A 14,474-nucleotide genomic window follows, 5' to 3' on the forward strand; every position below is an offset into this window, starting at 1 on the left:
TCTGTCTTCTTGGACCCACAATCTCGCGAGAAGTCAATGAGTTTACATATTGGCTCATAAAATACGCCATATTTAAGGGGTCAAAAATATATTTGTATTCAAAAATACCAGGTACTGGGAACCCCATACACATGTGGGCAGAACAAAATGATACATTTCTCTTAAATGTATACATATTGATTGATTTTATTTTAAGTGAAACATGGCAGGTCCTTATGGACCTTTGTCAAACAAAGTTTTAGCCTTTTTAACATTTCATGCAGTCTATGGATTTACCAAATCAAATAGGAACATGCTTCAAAAATTGAATACATATTAGGGATAGGAAAATACCTCAACACAACCCAAAAATAGTTTTTAAGAAGAAAAACAGTAGGCTTGTCTTTAAAAGCCTTTTCATATATTTTATTTATGAACAATTTGTCTATGGTTTGCTGTGCGTCACAGTGCCACTTTAGTCTCAGACGTCATATGACAAATAAAGTGAGGGAACTGTGTTTCCTCCTGTGAATGTCTCTAATCCATTCTCTGGACACACCTTCGGGCCAGGGATCGAGCCACACCTAGCTGCTGCAGCCAGGATTTCTCTGTAAATGTACTTTATCACAGAGAAAAATACATGTTACATGCAAATACAAAATGTATAGCGATATTATTGTACACAAAAGAAAAACATATATAATGTATTCGTAATAGACAGACCTGGCAGTGGCCAGCCAGTAAATGGCATTTTCCTTGTGGGTGCGGTCGCCACTTGCATGAGCGTTATTAAGCATGAGGGGCTTTTCCTGCGCATGGAGATTTAGCGGCCTTGGTTTTCTGCCAAATGTGATGGGTGGCAGCCATGCCCTGCCTCCCGGCGAATCTCTATCCCTGTCATCCCTGCTTTCACCTGAAAAGACAACACCTCTCTTTCTACAATTTATTCGTTGTCTCTGTATTTTCTTGCACACAGCATTGTCGGCAGAACCCAAGCTCTGCAGCTGCTGGTTGTCTCCCTCTAGTGGCCGTCTGGAGAGTAGACGTGATCCCGTGAGAGGTGTCAAAACCTTGGCTCCAAACTTTCTGGGTACTTTGGTCTCATCTCTAACAGGTTTGGAGGACATTTTCGACTCTGTGAAGCCATCCACTAGCACTGTGTCTCCGGCCCTGGATTTAATGGAAGCCCTTGTTGCATGCGCTCTCTTGAATGCTGCTTTTGTTTGTCCTACCTTCACCCAAGCTTTGATCTGAAGGTAGACACGCATTGGCACACACATCTTTGGCAGGGACATCACCGAGTAGAGCTTGCTGACTAAGTAGCACACACACATTTTGTGATGGTGCTGGAGGGCAATCTGCAAGGGGCAATGGCCACCACGGTCTCTAGAGGCCAAGGTCACAGGGTTGTTGCTGACGAAGAGTTTGAGAATGAGGAGCTGACCGCGCTCTGAGGCTATGTGGATGGGGCACTTGCTGCTGTCTGGGTGGGAAGTTTTGTGGCACCACAGACGATATGGATGGACCCCCACTGGCCGCTCAGGGCGCGCCCCCCTCTGTAGAAGCCAGTCTGCTAGCTCCAGGTGGCCCAGGAAGGCAGCGATGTAGAGCGCCACCCGCAGTTGAAACCTGTAATAACAGCAAAATATTGATCTCACTTGACTCACTGAGTGATTGAAACCCATACCACAACTCTTTGAATATATTTGACATTAGAGTACAATGGAGTTCTCTGTTATTGACACAAACTATGTGTTAGCATCCCACCTCATCACTGCTTTCTCTTTTGACAGGTGGCATTGGATTGCCAATCTGTGTCCTCGCACACAGCCCTGAATGAACTCTACCCACCCGTCCCATGTATCCAATTGAAGAGTACTCCCTGAGATTAGAAAAATCAGAAACTGTTGCAGTCTATACGAACAGAACATGCAGAAAAAAATATTGAAACGTTCAGTGAGTCATTTTTAAAACAATTGGTCTAGCAGCAAACCAAAGGCTGATAGAGACTTAATAATACACTTTATGATAACAAACTAGTATTTGTGTATAACACCTTCAAGTCTGTAGAGTGCACAATATAACAATGACTTTAAACCACAAGGTGTCAAATATTCATAAGAGAAGGACATAAGTGGTGACATATCAGCTTACCCAATTCTATGTCATAGTCGCTCAGTAGGTTGCAGTCATAGAGTTCAACTCCAAGAGCCGTGCTCAGTCTGAAGGTGCTGACTGGCAGGCCTTCATGCAGGGAGATGATTGTTTTGAGCCTGGCTACAGTGGTACTCAAAAGGGGTGTAGGTTCTATAACGGAGAATGTCTCCTGCGTCACTACATTGAACACCTGTATCGCAGGTGGCGGTTTGTTCTGGAAAAAAAGGAAGACAAAGCACAAAAATGTGTTTAGCCATTAGAAAGGTTGCATTGTGAAATAAAAAGTTTACTCAAATTAATCTTCATGTTCACAGGGTGTCTGATTACAGTTACAATGTTTTTTCTTGACCTCTATCGTCCAGAGTGATTTAACAATATGTTGAAAGCCCTTAAACAGACATATTATATACATATATTATTATGTAGCTTTTTTCGGTAAAACATGAGTTCAAGTTTTTTCAGAATAACATCTCTTCATAGAAAGATTTTCCTGGGAATTATATTCAAATATTAATATAAAATATTGGTTTTATATTATTTCATCATTTATATTTATATTTAAATGCTTGGGTCTGTCATGTGCTGTTGACTTTTTATTATATCTATATTTATATTTTTTAATATCCTATGGTAATATTGGTAAGGGTACATTGTTGCTGGAATTGCTCTCTGCCTCCCTATTCTCCATAGGCAGATGTTGCTGTTGGCACACTGATGCAATGAGTATGTGTAGCCTTTTTGTAGCACTGCTATTGTTACTCTGTAGTAAAGTTTGGAGGACAATAAATACCTACACACACACACACGCACACACACACACACACACACACACACACACACACACACACACACACACACACACACACACACACACACACACACACACACACACACACACACACGTGCTTGTGAGTATGTGATTTCTTATGCAAAGTTGCCTAGTGACAGTCTTGGCATCTGTCTGATAGTTTAAAAGGTTTGTCTTTGAATGACTGTTACAACACAAGGCGTCAACAGGATAAACTGAAGACTAACACTAAACCCATTCCTGGAAAGCAGTTTCTCTCTTGGGAACATCTTGCATGAAAAAGAAAACAATGTAAGTTGTCTAGAATTACTGTATTTAGTGTTAATGAATGTATCATCTACACAGAAAATGTTGATGAGATTCTCTTCAGGATGTGTGGGATAGAGCTCTTGAAAAATGCACATTTTTGTCTTTGCTAGAGTACCTAGATAAAATGGCTTCATGTGCTTTGCTCCTGAGTAGATGTGGCTTAACCTTGCTGTGTCTCGGTCAGAGGCCATCGTTTTCCACACATATTAATCTTATAGCTACTGCAGAATAATTAACGTTTTACAACATGTACAGTAACACATGTTTTATAACACAACATTATTCTTAAAGACCAAGGGTATGCATTAACAACAATAAAATAATGAGTATATATAAAAGTGTCTTTTCTCAAATATTTGTTTACAATGTATTCAAAACTAACTTTGAAATGTACTATTTTTGAAGCTAAACAATAATATAACTTGTTGTCCCACTGTCATTTAGACTAATATTAATTGACATATAATTAACACAAACAAGTCCTCAATAGCATCTTGCTAAACATTTGATGAATTCAGAATGTGCTTAAGTCTTTATTCTACTACAATTGGAACATATCAATCAGTCATCAAACCAAATTATATTATAGACCTTTAAACAAGATTTTATTCTGACTACGAATCCTTTAAAAAGTACATTATTTAACTCTATACTCTAAACTATAATTTTGTTAAATACCTTAATGAGGCATCGAAGAACAGCCCCAGGACTGACACCCACGTCACCCAGGGCCCAGCAATCCTGCAGAGATGCACCAGCATAACTTAACTCCAGCACCTGCTGGACCTCCTTGTCATTGGCTAGTTGCAAAAGAAAATAGTTCTAAAAATAAAAGAACATAAGATTAACAATGATGACATTTGATGACACAAATGTGTGACACTCTAAGATATGCAGATATACATATGGTATATTATTATATTATTATTACACATAGACATTTCAATGTCTTAGTCGGCTACTAATTTCCCTTTATCTTTCTTCTATAGTGCTCGACAAAGATATCTATTTTTTTAAGTTTGAAAGAAAAAAGATGTATGATGGAAATCAGTAAAGTAACCGGAATAAGAAGATCCCAGAAGAGACCCCATTTAGAGCTTTTACTACCGTCACCATCTGCTTAACGGCCCTCACAGTCTGGTCCGGAGAGACGTGGAAGGGCTCCCTGAAGTCTTCATAAGAGACGAAGATCTTCATGTCTGACAGCCATCCGCCTCCTTCCCCTGCCCCTTTGCTGGTGTTCTGGTCAGACAGAGCAGTGTGTGTGAGGTATATAAAGTGAGGGGCTGGGCCGTTGCATAAGGGGGGGCCGGCATCATTCACTGTGGCCAGGGAATCAGAGTGGGTCACTGGGAGGAAGACTCTTTATCAAAATTAAACACAGGCTTGATATTCAGTTTTCGTATCTTCCCATTTTGAATTTGCACTGTTCTGTGAATTTTGTTGCTGATGGACCTGAATTCTCCTGTCTTGTATTTTAATCAATATTATTTATATTCCTATATTTTGTATGACTTCTATTTATATTTGTATACCTGCCACCTGACAAACAGACAGACAGACAGACAGACAGACAGACAGACAGACAGACAAGCAGAAAGAATGTCTGTACTAGTTAAGGTAGTTTGACCTCTTAAATTTGAAAACTGTTGCAAGCATTATCTTCGAGTCCTGGATGGGAGTTAACGGTTGCAATGTTTCTCAAGTATTTTTATTTATTTATCAGATTATTTAATTGTTATAATTTTGCATGAATACATGCTAGCAAAGCTGGTTGAAAAACGACTTAATGAGAATGATGTAATTAAATTTTAGGCTTGTGTAGCTTTTTACAATAATAAATTAAGGAATTGAAATGCAACTAAATGTACTGCTATCAATATCGGTTAAACAAATATCCCTCTAGAGGGTGCTGAAGTATAGCCCAAGTTCATGTCTACTGTTACGAGTCTTTTTTGTGTAAACCATCTTCATTTTATCCTCGTTAACTTGGGGGTTCAAGAAAAATTGCAATGAAGTAATTGTTTGTTGAAATAGCTTTAGTGGTTTATACAGTCAATTCCTGACTGTAAATCGCAGTAGCAGATTGTTGTTATCACGTGGATATGTTTACGTCTGGGATATAACGTACTGGAAATAATTGACAGGAAAACTGGCCAATGGAAAATCAGTATTTGGCTCGAGGCGTGTGTGATGGCGGAAGTTCGCACCCCTAGACGAAAAAACTAGCGAGCGGATTATTGTTGACATTCTCCGGCGTACGGGCCTGCCTGGTAAACGGAATGAAGTTATTCCATATAATCTTAATTGTGCACTGTTTTACCCACACGTAGCTACAGCCTGTTATGTACACACTGGCCTCTTATTCTATAGAAAAGACACACCTCCTGAAACATTAAAAGGTAAGGATCTACGTCGAGCCAGCTAGTTGGCCTAGCAACATGCTAACGCTGCTGATGGACGGTCAGCTTCAGGATCGCTGGTCTGCCACACCAAGACACGGCGTGCTTTTAGCAGAGGCCCTGTGAAGCTACCATCATATGTCTTGTCATACGAATGACCTCGAACTTACATGGCGTTACATGGCGGTTTCCAAAGTCTTAAGCGGTTTACTAGTCGTGGTATATATATGTAAGGGAGATTCACTGTATTTCACATAGATGACCATGCTCTTCACTGGTCATTTACTTAATTCTTGCGTGTCGGCACTGTACAGAATGCAAGGTGGTGTATTGAACCCTCAAATTAGCTGGTTTAATATATTGAACACTGCCTCGTTTCGTTAGCTGGTTGTCATAGGATGGGTTATTCAGCATCTCTCTCCAGCTGCCATGAGGAACGTTAACATTGCTCTTACTTCCCATTTCATGCGATTTTATCTAGTTTCTCAAGTGAATACGTCTTATCTTTATTGTATATGATTATAATATAACTTGTCGTTTATTATTATTATTATCATTATTATTATTATGATTATTAATAATCATAATAATAATAACCTTTTAATCATTTGGTGAATTCTTGGTTGATTAAATATTTATGTTAAGCTGAGGGAGTTGCTACACCTATTAATTGATGTTGGCCTATTACCACGACAATTAGGCCTTGCCCAAACCTCTGTTCAAGGTATTGTGGTATGGTCAGACATAATTATGATCTGAAGGTTTGAAAAAAGTAGTCTTTCTCTAAATTGAACACAAAGATGTCCTATGTGTTCATAATAGAACATCAATCTGGTCATATGACATGACATCTGTCCATGCTAGTAATGCTCTGTCTGGACAGTGGACATGAATGATAATAAATCCATAGTTTATAATGGTTGGACGACTACTTCTCTTTTGTGTAATAGAGTTACTAATATTGTCTGCTAGGCTAGTACTTTTTAAGTAAATGTAAGGGAATCTAGCACTTATTTTTCCTCTCAATACTATGACCATAGGACCACGACCACACAAACATGTTCCCCAAACACAACCATTTATTAGGCTATTACCATTACCTACATTATAATCATCCGAATAATCCCCATGGAATTCCATAGTGTTGCATCCATGTTTGTAGTGGTGTAAGGTTTTCCACCTGCCCATCTCCCGCAGGTGTGACCCCAGGCACTCTCTGCTGACCTGAGTGAGTGTGTCGGGGAGGTGAAGCAGCTGCGTTCCACCGAGTGATGCCAAGATGTTGCTGTCCCTTGGCATGCTGATGCTCTCCGCAACACAGATCTACACCATCTTCACCGTCCAGCTCTTCGCCTTCCTCAACCTTCTGCCCGTGGAGGCCGACATTGTTGCCGTAAGCATGACATCAAAAGTGTTTTTCTGTCTGTCTGTATTTCCTTCAGTTTCTTAATCATGTGTGTGTGTGTGAATCACTTTTTTGACTCCTCATATTTTTCACCTCATCACCAAAGTATAACTATAAGTTCTGCTAGTGCAAAGACAGTTGTCACTTATTTACTTCTATGTCCTGTGACAAGTTTTTGCTTTGCTGTCCATACACCTAACACTACACCTCATTCAAAAAAGGAAATCATTTTTTCTGAAAGCTGAAAGTTAATGCTTACCTATGGCTCACATATACTTAATATGTTAGGGGGTTAACCAGTTTTATTAGACTCAAAGATACTCAACTCAACATTGGTTGTTGAGTTGGTCCTATAATACATCACCCTCTACTGTACATTTGGTTTAATGACGCGAGGCGTAAACTGCCAGACCTAAGTGTTTTCAGTATAGATTGAAAACACACGGAAAAACAATTGTCTGTCCGTGAAGGATTTGCACAAACAAAGCAGTAGCATGTTCAGGGCTTTAGTAGAACAGCATGCCGAGTTTCAGATGAATGTTCTTCTACCAAGTATGTACACTCTGATGAACACACCACCATACTTATTTTTCCATTGTATGCTTTGATCAAAGTCAATTCACAAAGCTATCATAATTTCCCTTGCTCATAAAATGAGCCCAGTGCTGTTTAACATCATTCACCTTAACTTTTTAAATCTAATTACAGAAATAATGTCAGATTTAATTTTCTTTCAGTACTCCTTTGACAACAAGACAGGGAACTTTGATGACCTGCCAGCCCGGTTTGGTTATCGTCTTCCCAGCGATGGACTGAAGGTGAGCAAAGATGAGAGTCAAAGGTCAAAGGTCACAGGCAGTCTCATTCAAAGCAAAAGACAAATTCCATATTTTGTGAACAGCATCTTTGTGAACACATGCATGCATTCATTAATATGGTACAGTAAATATACAGTGTTTTCGTTATGAAATGTATGTTTAATTCTCTATTTTTCTAAACATGACTCTGTAAAGGTATATTAGGTTTTGAGCGGTTGATTGGTGCGTGTCTGTAAAAAAAACAACAAAAGAGTAAATTAAGAAATAATGTATAATAAATAGATCTATCTTTTTTTTTCCTGGGCAAATTTCATAGAATTAAGCTTTGAACTAAGCCTAGGCATGGCAGCCGGGTTTTAACTTTCTATCAGCATGGATTAAGTTCTTCTGCGCTGAGTGTTATCAAAATTAAAGGCTTTGTTATAAAGTCAAAGTGTGGTTGTGGTATGGCCATCACACTGAGGTCCTTGCTGAACCACACAGCTGATAAACAGTACTGTGGGTGATTCATGTCTGCTCCTCTAAGCTAGCCTTTGTGACGCTCAATCCTGTCAAGAACCGGTCGTTGTTGTTTTTCTATCAGGGCTTCTGGCACATGAACGCTTGCCGTAAGCAAAAATACCACACACAAATGTTTGTGTGTGAGTGTGTTTCTGGTTTGATGTGTGGGTGTCGGTTACCTAAAAAAAGAAGGTGCTTTGATTGTTAAATGGTACCTCGTCTGAGAGCCAGTATGAAAGCCATTTTTTTTATTTTGATTTTTTATTTTAGTTTGATAGATTCCATATTTCTCTTAGGCATTGATTGTCATCCCATGCATTGAGTAAATTTATGTTAAGTGCAAAGACCAGGAAGTAAAATGTGAAGACATCATGTGAATTTTACCATTTCTGGTCTCTGCCTTGGAGATGTTTCACCTTTCAACCGCCAATACCACTCAGAGCCCTTTGTTACTCCTTGTGATGTGATATGCTTGTGTTGTCAATTCTCATGTTACACCTCGAGGTTCGACCACTTGGTGGTAGATGTCAAAAAACCAGATGACACAATACATGTGTCATCACACATACAATGTGTCACAGAGCAATCACCTCAACCTCAATCTAAGCAGCATACAATGGATAGGTATGTTGGAAGAACCTCAGTCTTTTTCAGGCTCATTATCAAGAAGGCCAATCACATTAAATGTCTGAAACTCTGCCACATTGGTGTGAAATTGCATATGCAAAATATCAAAGATATAAAGGGTGTTGAAGTGTTGCATCATGTGATCTTTTAAAGCACCCTTATGTGGTCCACGGCCAATAGAGGGAACACAAATAATTGCCGTACTTCAAAAGAACAAAATAAAAAAATTGTATTCATAGATTACAGCATTTATCTCTCTTACTCTTCCTCCCTTTTCTGTTTCCCATATCATGTTACTGAGGGTCCTAGTCCAGGTCTCCCCTTATTCTGGTCCCAGCTGGGTGTCAGTTTCTACCCAGGCCAGTAGAGCTATGTGTCGTGAGTCCCTTAAAGCAACTGTAGCAAACCAGCCTTTTCCTTTTTACAGCAGAACCTCAGTGATCCAAACCCTACTTATCCAAAGTATTTTAGAATCAGCCCTTTTATTGAGATATTTTCTGCTTAAATCACTGATCCATTACATTGTAGATATAGAGTATGTATGGCTCCACCAGTAATGGCCCTGACAAGTCTCTTCCCCACTCAGGGACAGTTAAGATACTGTATATGAAGATACATCATGAGGTGTGTGTTTTACATTTCCTGTTAACTGGGTGTTGTGCTGTTAACCGCATGCAGCCTTCAATGTGTCTGGCCAGACAGTAGGGTTCTTTATAGCTTTAAATAGCAGGCACTATTTAAAGCTACAAGTTATGGTCAGCTCTGAAGCCAGGGGTTTTCCTACAATCCCTTATCTTGTCTTAAGTTATATTTGTATTAATCTTATGTTATTTGCAGACTTTGAGAGTGCAGATGATGGTACCAGAATTCCACAAATGCATAAAAAGCACTGTGGGGCAAAACATAAGTGGAATATAATCAGTTTGAGGGTTTTTATTTGCCTTAATAACTGGCGTAAACTTGCAAACCAATGCTTAAAATAATTAAGCTCCATTTGAAGAGGAAAACTATAACAGTGCTGAACAAAATTAACCAAATAAAATATACATTTAAATTGCGGTTGACACTGACATCGAAACATTAAGATATTTCTTTTATAAAAGCACATGAAGCAAATACAAATATTGTAACCCGAGGAATTAAAGGGCAATGAGATAATTGACTGGTGTGAAGCAAAGATCGAAGCTTTGGCGAAATATACTCAGAGCCTTTTTTTATGAAAAAGACTCTGAAAGTAATCTAACTCAATGCCAATGATGAAAAAGCTCCTTACAGTTATGCACTTTATCTTCAAGGCCTCTTGCAGTGTGATGCTTGATCTGGAATACATGGAAGAGTTAGACTCGGCTTCCAATCTCAAGTAATTATATCCAAGCTTCGGGAGAGATGGAGATCAACAGTGTTTGATGTGTTGGAGAGAACCAAAACTAGTGCTAGAGCGATGTTGTGACATTCATAAGGAGACAGGCCAAGGTCATGCAGGATCAAAAGATCCAGGGCCAACTTGCACAAAGACTAAACAGACAAACTTTAAATACAGCAAAATAAAGAGCAAAAGCAGAACCTGTCACCTGACAACAAGATTGACTTCCTGAGGACCAGTGGCTTCTGCTTTGGCTGTTTAATGAAAGGCCAAACGAGCAGGGACTGTGAAAGTCAAATGTCACAAGCTTGAGTAATGTAATTGAAGGCACTCTTTAAGTCTAGGTAGACACACACACACACACACACACACACACACACACATACACATACACATACACACACACACACACACACACACACACACATAATATTCCTGTGGAGATCTGCAAAACCCTCCAGAACGTAGACTTAAAGAGTAGCTGGTTCACCACTCTTCAATCTTAAATACTACTAATACACCTTGAGTGGTAGATAACTTGGTACAAAACAAGTTGTTAGTCCTTTTGGACGACTCTACATCACCTGGAAGTATAGTCTGTTTATCTTCTTTGCGGTATTCCTCCTAGGAGGTCCGACAGAGTCTTTCAGTATGCTCACTGACGTAGTTTGGAGATTTTTACAGCTGCCACAAAATCCCTAGCCTCGTAAAACCCTCCTGATCGCCCAAGTTCCCATTCTGTAACTTTCTCCAGATCGGTGCCTCGAGCCAGCGGTAGGCCTTTTCCAAAAACCTTTGAATGATATGAACAATCTGTACTCAAGGGAGGGAGTTTCGGTTCAAGATGAATAAGGTGCGCCGTCAAAAACCAAACAAAACGGTTTTATGCGAAACCGACTGAATAACGAAGTTAGAAGAAATCAAAGCGGAAGGGTTTTCTTGGAGAGGTATAATTCGTCAAGAGCTAAGAGTGTTGCTTGTTTGTTTAATCTGATAGGCTGGAGTTTTTTTAAATACGTAATATAATTGGAAATCACCCATATTTGGAATTCAATTGCAGCCCAGCCAAGGCCAGACTGATATTCATCGCGTAACCCAATGATCTCCTGATGTTGTTCGGTTCCTCTTCCATAACCTTATTCAAAATTAGATTTTGAATATGTTTATACATGTATACATATTTTCACTATCACAATTCACACCCTAACCCTAACTAACCCTAGCCCCGATGTGAATTGTGAAAGATATTTGTAGATGGTTTCTAGTGGTTGAGGGTGGATTACAGGTGCTACTAACACACACACACACACACACACACACACACACACACACACACACACACACACACACACACACACACACACACACACACACACACCACATAAAAAGGGTAAATTGCAGTGCATGGTCGAACAAACAGAGTGAATTGGAGAGGACCCTTTGTTTGAGAGGTGCTGTGGCGTCACTGAAACCCAGTTAAACTGACACCAGGTTTCATTAGCCTCACTACCCTTTTCCATGCCCAGTTGCACTTCTGTTCCACTAAGTATACGGCAGCCTCGCAACCACGCACCATGTGGGAAGGCGTGCATTGCATTTCCTGTGGAAAGATTCTGCAGTGAATCGGTCGTTGTGCAGAATGTTCTAGCATGTATCTCGACTGTGATTTACAGTGAGTACAGTGCTTTTTAGAGAAGCTTGTTTTTACACTGTTCTCTTTGAAAGTCTTTGAGTCTCTTAAAGCTTGTCTCACTCCCAAGGTAAAGGCTTTGTTAAGGCTTTTGATTTCAAAAGTCAGCCCACAATCCAAAGGTACAAAAGGTAAGTGACTGACCATCCAACCCTTTCTGAACTGACCCTCTCAGGGAAAGGGTAATCCCCTGTATCATGGTTTAATACAATGTGCTTCAAGATAAGACACTTTTGTTAGTTCAGTTAATATTTTTTATTCATCTGGAGGCCTATGTGTGTGTGCACACATGTGTGCGTGTGAGAGCGTTGTGTGTGTGTGTGTATTTGAGTAACCCAACCGGTGACGGGAAGTTATACTCTTCCCTGAGTCACATCTCATCACATGGCCTGGTCATGTCCCTGTCCCAAGGGCAGTGAGGCCAGAGTGCTTCGGGAACGGAGTGCTTGGGGGGGGTCCTTACCTGGGACCACAAACGTGTCCATGTGATCAGTGGTGGTCCAATGTGCTTAAACATCCACCATAAATACAATTGAACAAGGGCCAATACAATCCCTTCTCACTTCCAATTGGATCTGCAGCATCACACCGACAACCTTTATGAGATGCCACTTATGTTGTGGAAAAGTCGTTTTGTTTCAGATCATATCTTGCATAACTTTTTAAAAATATATAATTGCGTTCACATTTCAGGCATTAAGCCGATGCCCTCCCCCAGAGGCATTGACCTTTGAGGCCTCTGGCTCAGCAGAACAAACCGCTACGTGTAATCCTGTCAAATTAAACCTCAGAGACCTCATCAACTGGGTTCCATCTCTGGGCTGGTCCGTCTGCCTGTCTCTGACTGTCTGCATTAGTCACTATTGGTCAAATAGCTATTTCTTTAAGTACCTCTTTTGTGTCTTGTGGGCAGTGACAATAAACATTTTTAGCGTACGTCACCGACCAAGCCATTCCTCTTCTTGTTTCCAGTGGTCTAAATGGGTTTAGTTAAAGGGAACCGTAGCATGAATCTGCCTTTGGTGATTATGCTTCCAGAGGGCTCTGAGAGAGTGTTCACAATGCGTCTGTGTTGCCCGACTCAAGCCTACGCTGAAGCCAATCACGAGCCCTGCAGTCAGAGTTTAACATGACGGGATTAGGCCCGCCCACTCAATGCTGCTGAACAGTGTTATCATTTACGGACAGAACACACAAGACACAAGACTCCCTCCTCAATGCATTCAACAACCAACAAACAAACATAGTTCAAATTCACATTACACTGTGGAAGGTAGGAAGAGCTTTGGGTATGCTAGTTTTGCTTTTAAACTCCAAGTACAAAGTCCTCCTTTTGGAGTCCATTAGGCCCTGAAACAGGCTGGAGGATTATCGGTTGTTTATTCAGTTGTTAGCTAGTCTGTTGGCCCTGCTTTTTTCATGACATCGACAGTGGCATGATTTGGCCAACAGAGGGTGCTCTCGCACCGTGTTTTGAGAGCCCCGCTGGAATGTGAGGCAGTGGCACAGTGACGTCATTGACCAACTGAGCAGGGATGTTCCAAAAAAAGGCATGCTGGAGGCGGGGGGATTCCACCCGTCCGTCTTCATCCCCGCCGCAGTATTCACCAAGGTATCGCCCCCACGTTGGCGTAGCAAAATGTCAGCCCAATGTATCGCTGACCAAAGAGCGAGAGGTGCACTCTGTCACTTAGAAGCACTGAGCTTTCAGCTTGAAGACCTGAGGTTCTGTCAGTCCTGCACCGCCCCTCCTCCTACGCTAAGATGAACTGGTATGCTCCCAGTCTAGGCTTTATAAGCGCTTTTTGATGTGTCATTGTGGACTGCGGTGTCGGAGGAGGACACAAACACAGATTCCCTGCCACTAGAAGTGTGTGTGTATGTGTGTGTGTGTGTGTGTGTGTGTGTGCACGTGTGCGTGCCTACAGTGTATGGGACTGAGTGAGACATAAATTGCTGACTCGTCATGCAGTGTGGGCGGGGTCTTTTGTGGCTCTGATTTCCCTAGGAGAGAGAGAGAGAGAGACGTAAATGCAGGTAGATTCCAGGAGCCAAGGACACAGGGAGATGGAAAGCAGTATGGTGGAGAAAGAGGGAACAATGGAGAGATGGGAGGAGAGTGGAAGGGGGTGAAGTTGTGAGAGAGAAGAAAGGAAAATTAACATGTTTTGTCTGCACCCCAGGGAGTTGGCGAGAAAGGGATGGGGTAGGAGTGAGACGGGGAGAGATGTGGTGAAAGAGACGGAGCGATGGGTGTGAAATGAGCGAGATAAATTCATCACATCCCCAGCCAAGTGCAGTGATCTGCTGCACTAATGTTTATGACAAGAATCCACTGCATTGAAAACACCCCTGCAGACAACACACACACACACACACACGTTTGATACTCCGATTTTATTATATTCCATGAGG

The 14,474-nt window shown here is 40.9% G+C and overlaps 2 protein-coding genes across 2 annotated transcripts in view; one reads left to right on the plus strand and one right to left on the minus strand.

Moving 5' to 3' along the window:
* Positions 1-516: 516 nt before the first annotated feature.
* LOC311353083 (protein ANKUB1-like) lies at positions 517-4,450 on the minus strand (the record flags this gene model as incomplete). The annotated part of the gene is made up of 6 exons (XM_084472917.1): positions 517-598; positions 703-788; positions 1,212-1,608; positions 1,747-1,861; positions 2,134-2,350; positions 4,388-4,450. 6 exons carry the CDS (start codon positions 4,448-4,450, stop codon positions 517-519), a joined length of 960 nt encoding a protein of 319 aa, XP_084329043.1.
* Positions 4,451-5,477: 1,027 nt separating this feature from the next.
* The window catches only part of rnf13 (ring finger protein 13), a 33,700-nt gene continuing 24,703 nt past the window's right edge, over positions 5,478-14,474 (plus strand). The window contains 3 exon segments of the mRNA XM_084472770.1: positions 5,478-5,655; positions 6,853-7,048; positions 7,798-7,878. Of these exon segments, the coding sequence (XP_084328896.1) occupies positions 6,935-7,048; positions 7,798-7,878 (195 nt within the window). The 5' untranslated portion in view covers positions 5,478-5,655; positions 6,853-6,934.

Source organism: Micromesistius poutassou (assembly GCF_964030765.1).
Source record: "Micromesistius poutassou genome assembly, chromosome: 9".
NCBI lineage: Eukaryota > Metazoa > Chordata > Actinopteri > Gadiformes > Gadidae > Micromesistius > Micromesistius poutassou.